The sequence below is a fragment of the Lycorma delicatula genome, chromosome 5, assembly GCF_047948215.1.
Source record: "Lycorma delicatula isolate Av1 chromosome 5, ASM4794821v1, whole genome shotgun sequence".
Lineage (NCBI taxonomy): Eukaryota > Metazoa > Arthropoda > Insecta > Hemiptera > Fulgoridae > Lycorma > Lycorma delicatula.
Window position 1 is genome coordinate 146,973,919 of NC_134459.1, and position 7,631 is coordinate 146,981,549.

The 7,631-nt window shown below is 27.1% G+C and overlaps 1 protein-coding gene across 2 annotated transcripts in view; it reads left to right on the forward strand.

Annotated features, from left to right (window-relative positions):
* LOC142325468 (uncharacterized) overlaps positions 1 to 7,413 on the forward strand; it is a 28,120-nt gene extending 20,707 nt beyond the window's left edge. For both annotated transcript variants that reach the window (XM_075367270.1, XM_075367269.1), the window contains exons 2-4: positions 512 to 891; positions 2,137 to 2,337; positions 6,083 to 7,413. In XM_075367270.1, the coding sequence (XP_075223385.1) occupies positions 868 to 891; positions 2,137 to 2,337; positions 6,083 to 6,382 (525 nt within the window). In that variant the 5' untranslated portion in view covers positions 512 to 867 and the 3' untranslated portion in view covers positions 6,383 to 7,413. The remainder of the gene's footprint in view (positions 1 to 511; positions 892 to 2,136; positions 2,338 to 6,082) is intronic.
* The last annotated feature ends 218 nt before the right edge of the window (positions 7,414 to 7,631 follow it).

Genomic DNA, 7,631 nt, shown 5'->3' on the forward strand with positions numbered 1-7,631 from the left:
ACAAACTGACTGATAGAGTTGAATATTTTGAATTTATGGTGTTATTGCATCATCTTGTTTCACCATAGAAATTCACTCAATTGAAATTTAAAAGAAACTATTTACCTTTTATTTTAAATGGATTAAATAAAGCTTTTCCCCACGTCCAAGGGGGTTAACGAGCCATACAAAAAAAAAAAAGTAACAAATGTATAATGTATATAAGTGTATATGGGAAACAAGGAAGTATTCAAAATTTTTCAAAATTCTGATATTTATTATTTAAAATGACATTACTTAAAAAAAGAACAATTTTATTCAGTTTGCTTCTGAAATTAAAGAAAATTATGGTTAAACAATAAGGTAGGTACCATATTCTTTTAAGATGTTATAATTAAAAAAAAAAGAAGATTAATGCCATCAATAATGTAATATATTTATATAAAAATTTTATAAGTGGAAGGTATGTCTGCCTAAACAATAAATATCTCACTCAGCGAAATAACATATTATCATTACTTTTTTTTTACAGACAAAAGCTGTTATCCAATCAAATGTTATCAAATATTGAATAACCAGATAGTAGTATATAAAGTATACCTGAATACATTTTTCTCATTTTGTGAACAACTAGTCGCACAAAGATACTGTATAAAATTCAGACTTTAATAATTTTTTGTTTCAAATTATGTGGCACAGTTGGCATAGATCTAGGAAAAGATACAATGTGTTATAGTTAGCAAATTATTCAACTATTATTCTGTAAAATAATAATTAAAAAAATATTGAAAAAAAAGTGAAAATTTTCTTTTGTATAAGAATTTTATTTTAGAGGTGTAAATTCTGAAGATAAACAACTTTTTTTGGAACAAAACATAAGGAAACAATATGAATATAACTGCATTTTTACCAGTAAGTGTAAATATAAAATAATTTATATTAGAGTAATGTTTTGAGATTGTTCTAAAGTACAGTAACTGGTGATCAGTTTGAAAGAGTTCACTGACTGTTCTGTGCTGTAAACAGTAGTTTAGAACAAATTTATCAAAGTACATTAGTAATTAAAGTATTAAAACTGTATATAACACTTTTATAACTAACTAGATAAATTCTGAAGCAAAGAGAACACAAAAATTCCGACACAACAAAGTTGATCAAAAGATTTGACATACATATATGCTTATGGATATAAGCTATATGTTTGCCAAAAGTAGTGGTAAAAATGACAAATAGTAAATTAAGAAAAGGTATAGAATGCAGGAAAAGCAAAACTGTAAAAAAATTTATTACTTCAGAATAATCTATATATTTAATTAATTTTAATATTGGTATCCATAATCTACCATATTTTAACAACATATAAAACAGGTTTTTAATCTGCTACAGTACATTTTTATTTTAAATGAAAATTGTGAACATGCTACTTAAGTCTGAACTAAATCAAGTTTATTCAGAAACTCTCAGAAGTCATGAAGGAGTCTAGAGCTGAATCTTAGTCCTAGTTTTAACCTAGACTGTGAAGGATTATTTCAGAGTTTGTAAGAATCTCTAAAGAACCTTGATTGATATAGGACAAAATTATGAATACTGATAGGCTGATACACAAAGGTTTTATAATTATTAGTAAATTACTTCGGTTGCTAACACTATTGATATCTGCAGCTGATCGGTAGCATTGTAACTTTTCGACCTACAGGTTCTGAGTGTAAATTAAGTTGAACTTGAAATTATCTTGTACACTGAACATTGCTTAACATATTCCTATATGTAAACCATTAGGTTTGTAGCAGAGGATAATCATTAAAAAAGAAAGATGTTTTTATGATTTTTCATGGATGAAGAATTAGAAAAGTGATTACTGCCTAAACATGGTTGCAGTTTATAATACAATATAAAATTACAATGATATATAAGATAACAATGATGATATTATGATGTCATAAAAGTGGCATCATTTATTAAAAGAAATACTTTGTTGATATAAAGGATACAATTAATGCCAAGGTGTGTACAAACAAAAAGGTTATCATTAGTCATCAAACTGCTGATATACACTAACATTAATTCATAAAAATTAGTGATAGTAACATTTTTGAATTAATTTTACTTAAATAATTTTTTTAATTATTAACCGTTTTAAATTTTTTTATTTTACAGGAAAACAAGCTACATATCCTGATAACTGTTTCAGCAATTTTATTAACGTTGTTTTCAATTCTAGCAATAGCTTTATCATTGCATGCTGCATATATGTGGCTAATTGTTGTGTTTATGACTGTTTTATTCTTTACAACATTTACTTGTTCAGCTCGTCCAACTGCTGAACAGACTGAAGCAAGAGATGATAACTTTGAAGAGGTAAATATGCATTTTATATGTAGACAGTGTTTTTCACCATTCTCTTAATTATAGCATAGGTATCACTTAGATTACTTGGAAAAATAATCATATATATAATATTTGTAAAAATTCTCATTGATCAAGTATCAAATGAAAGGTCTTTGATAATTAATTATTAATACTATTTTTCAATCAAACATAATGTTGGAAGATGATAAGAAATTCCTTACATATATTATATTTCTTACTGATATATTTCTTACATTCAATCATAATTTCTGATATTTCCCCTCTTCCTGTTCTTTCTCTGACACTATAATTAAAAAAATACAATCTGTAAATATTCATAACCATATATATTTGTTTAGGTATTAATATACCAAGATAAAATTGTATTAAAAAGAAATAGTATTTTTTTTCATAATTAATTTTATACATTTTTTGTTTCTGATGCTGAGTCAAAGTAATGTTTATAATGAATTTTTCCATAAAAGAAAGGGGTATGTTGACTTGTTGCTTTACACCACATATTAAAGTTTTTCTTACAATTTCAATGAATGTCAACTACTTGAAGTTCATTTCTCAGAGAGTAATGATGTTCACTATAACTGAACAGGATTTGTAAGAAACTGTAGCAAACAGATTATTGATATTAGACAGAATATGGTAAGATAATTGGTTGACAGGCTACTGGTGGAAGATGTCATCTTTTGCATTGGAGTATTTGGTACTACAATGCTTTAACACTGATACAAGATGTGGCTATTAAATAACGAGACTAATGATGTAATTTAGTTATTATCTTCAATATATACTCCTCCTCTATCCCTACAATGCTCCATGCGAATTTTCCATTGTTCAAAACAGTGCTGGAAGTCTTCTTCTGTGGGATTTTTCATGAGGCATGCTGCTTTTTCTTTCACAGTTTCAATAGTCTGAAATCTTGTTCCTTTTAATGCAGATTTGACTTTGGGGAACAGATAAAAGTCACATGATGCCAGGTCAGGAGAATCAGTCACATGGTCTAACACTGGGATGCTATACTTGGCTAGAAACAAACAATGACAAACAATGCAGTATGAGCCGGTGTGTTGTCCTGATGAAGAACCCATGATCTGTGACTTGTTCTTCCACAATTCATTTTTTTTACCTCTGGGACCACCGTTTGCTTCAGAGAATGATATGAATGAAATTATTGTAGCATGTGAAAATACCACACCTGACCGGGATTTGAACCCGGGACCTCTGGATGAAAGGCCGAGATGCCACTACTCATACCGTGGAGGCTGGCTCTTTCACAATTAGGGTCGTTGTTTCTTATTTTTTCATAGAGTTGAGCAAGGACCTTGAATAAAGACAAGAATAGTTAACCGATGGTCAGATCGGATCAGATTACCAATCTTTTAAATATTTTTGACATGGAAGGGCAACCTGGGTGAACATCATCTTCAATGTCTTCTTGGCCATCTTGGAAACGCTTCAACCCTTCATAAACCTGTGCACATGATGAAACAGTCATTGCCATATTCCTTTTTTTAATAAAAGATAAATTTCAGCAGCGGTTTTTCCAAGTTTCATATGAAATTTCACGACAATTCTTTGCTCTAATAAAACACTTATCATTTTTTCGGCAAAACAAAAAAACAGACGCTATCCAAATGAAGGTCACGGCCAGACTAATATGTCTACAGAAACTGGAGTGGCAACAATCGAAAGAGAAGGCTTCATGCTACACAGCTGTCAGTTGTACGAATTTTGCGCATACACAGTTCTTCTGTAGCAGCATTAGTCTCGTTATTTAATAGCCACACCTCATATACAACAAAGCAATCCTGCTTTCAATGTTCTATACAACAAAGCAGTTGATATCACATGCAATGTTCAGTACAACAACTGAATGAAAGAAGCAATAGGAAATCACTTCACTCCTCTTTCTATATTATGTCTAGAATGGGAGCTTATTGTTTTTGAGAACAGTCAAGTATTTTCAGAAGTCTCAATCTAACTATTGTCTATAAGTGTTATAGTTTTGGATCCAAAAAAAATTAACAGATTTCTAGTGGCTTATTTGCAGTAATATGCAAATGAAATAATTTATAAATTAATAATAATCACAGTAATATGCAAATGAAATAATTTATAAATTAATAGTAATCAAACGTAAAATTTTACCTTAATAGTTTAATTCATTTTCATTGTATGATTCTTGGAACTTGTAATAAAAACAATGATTTCTCTATGTAATAATTGTTGGGATCAGAAATGTCTATAAGCAACTTTTTGGTGATAGTAAACTTTTGTCATTAGAAACAGACAATTCTTAAAAAGAATTACACACATGAATAACCGTGTATTAGTATTATTTGTATTTTTATATTTTATTTTTTACAATATTAATTTTTGTTTTTAAAAAGAAATTTGTTTAAAAAAAGGTCATTTTACATATTAATTTGTTATAAGAGTATAAAATATACCTATATGACCTTCGTTACTGAACTCTCATAAACATCTATTTGCTAGAAGTTATAATTCAGTAACAAATATTACACCTTTATACTCAGAATAAATAAGGAAATGATTTTATCAAAATTTTGTTATATAACATTGAGAAAAATTGTTATAATAATTTATTAATATCATCTTTTAGAATATCTGATTATTTTCAAATGTTTAATATAATTAAGCCATTTGATGAATATAACAGGAACTTAAACACCTTTTACGATAAGAAGTCTCTTTTTACACATACACTTTTTTTTTACATGCATTTCTTTGGACATACCCATCATTTTTCATAATAAATGGTGAAAAAAGACAATTTATGATGAATTTATTATATTTGCGATTTAGTATATTAGAGTTGTTACTGTATAATGTGCAATTTACAGTATATGCATGACATATTCCTGAATCGCTTAAATATCATACTACGCATAATTGACATTGAATTACTTCTTCAGAGTGTAATAATGGTCATTTCCACTTGGAATAAGTCAGTGATTAACTGTTATATTTAAATCGGCCTAGCCAAAATAAAGTAAAACAAATGTGACTTAATTTTCTTCATGTGGATGATAAAACACTTAAAAAAACATTCATCAAAAGATAAAATACTTAAAAGAAGTACTTAAATACAAAGAAGAAAAGAATAAAAAAAATAAAAGAGTGCATACAATCACACAATGTTTTAATAATTTGTAACTTTAAAACCAGACATAAAAAATATATTTTTTTTAAATTTATCTAATCTTTTGACCTTCATAATTTTTCATGTAAAGTTTGCAACACGTAGATAGATTTATACTTGTTTTAACACAAAAATCCTCATTTTCTTTTGAAACACAAGATTTAATAAATTATTTTACATCAACATAAGATAAAACCACTTGAAAACTATGATGATGGATTGTAAATGTCATAGATATGTTTTTAATAACTAAAAACATAAGATAGTTTAAATTACGTTTTATTTACTTATTCGTGCAGTAATAACCAGCTTATACCAATTATAATAACCTTTTTTTTTATTTCTTGATGGATAAGCATAGAGTTTTATATAATGTAAAAAACACCATGTCTAACAAAGATTCAAACCACAACATTCTTATTGAAAAGTAGTTGTGCTTCCACTTCACTGTAAAACTGTTTTAATTGTAACTCATATATATATTTTAGTTATTACAAACAATAAATTCCTTTAACAAATTAAAAAAAGTGAAGTTACGATTGTAATGTTCTTTATTCTTTTCATGTCTAATTGCAGATACCGAATGTATGTCATTCACAACCTTGTTGGATAATCGACTTACCGCCATCATATGCACATGCAACAGGTGATCTGACCGGCAACTGTACACCACCACCAAGTTACAATAAAATACAATTACCTCCACCAGTATATGAACATAAAATAGACCTAATGCCAAATATTAGATATGGAAGGCACGGAAGCATTCAAAGTGATCATTTTCCAGAAGTATTTTCAAACAGATTTCAAAGGCGACGTAATAGTAGCATATCTAGTGTACAAACATTGCAGTTCAATGTTATTGAAAGTCATTAAATATAATTTTCATGAAAGTACTTATTTTTTGTTTGTAATAAAATATTAACTACTAAATAAATACTTAAATAATATTTATAAAATTAGTCTATTATTTTTGGAAATTTAATTCTGACCAGTAGTGAAAGTGGTACAGGCCTTTATGTTGTTTTCAACATAACCACATTCTGTCCACTTCATCTTCAGGTTGAAATTTAAATTTTCAAGCTACATGGAACAGAACAAGCTTGGAAGGTGACATGCAATAAACTTAAGAAAACGGTGCTGTGATCTTACTGCTCTATTTAGCAAAAGCTTTATTAGAAATATTATCCAGTGATAAAACAATGCTTTATCATCATAATAGTAGTAAATTAAATACTTTAGGTCAGCATGATAAAATGAGGTTTCAACTTTTATAAAAATAATAATAAATATTACAAAAATATTAAAATTAAAAGGTAAAAACTATTTAAAAAGTAAAAGTGAGTTGTAAATAGTTTATTATTACTATTAAAAGAATAGGTTTTGATGGAATTAAATTCATTGGAAATATAATCAAATCTCTGCAAAGTATAAAAAATTATACTTTGTTAGTTTAGATATGGTGTTAAACAGTATTTAATTTGCACAAATTTTGATCGTTTTATTTCAATTTTAAGAGTTAAGATCTTTAATATCATTAATATTAGTGAATATAATATCATTAATATTATATTATTAATGATATCATTATCATTTGTATTAAGAATGAATTTTACCATTATTTGGAGTTGATTCCTCAAATCTCTGCAAAGTATAACAAATTATACTTTGTTAGTTTAGATATGCTGTTAAACAGTATTTAATATGCACAAATTTTGATCGTTTTATTTCAGTTTTAAGAGTTAAGATCTTTAATATCATTATTAGCTGTGTATTAAAAATGAATTTTACCATAATTTGGAGTTGATTCCTATTCTCTTTATTAATAACAAAAAAAAAAAAAATTAAAATTAGAATTAGAATAAGCAAATTCAGAATCTCTATAAAAGCAATCTTTTTGTACTTTAATCTAGATTCCAATCACTTTGTAAACTACATTTAACTGTTTGTAAATTAGAAATAATTTACATGTACATAATTTAAATTATGTATATATTTGTAAACTAAATAAACTATATAATACTAAATCATTGTAGCTATTAACAGTTTGGGTAATACCAGTAATCATAACTCAAATTATATTCACTGTGATTATTATTATTTTTTTATAATATGGAAAAAATGT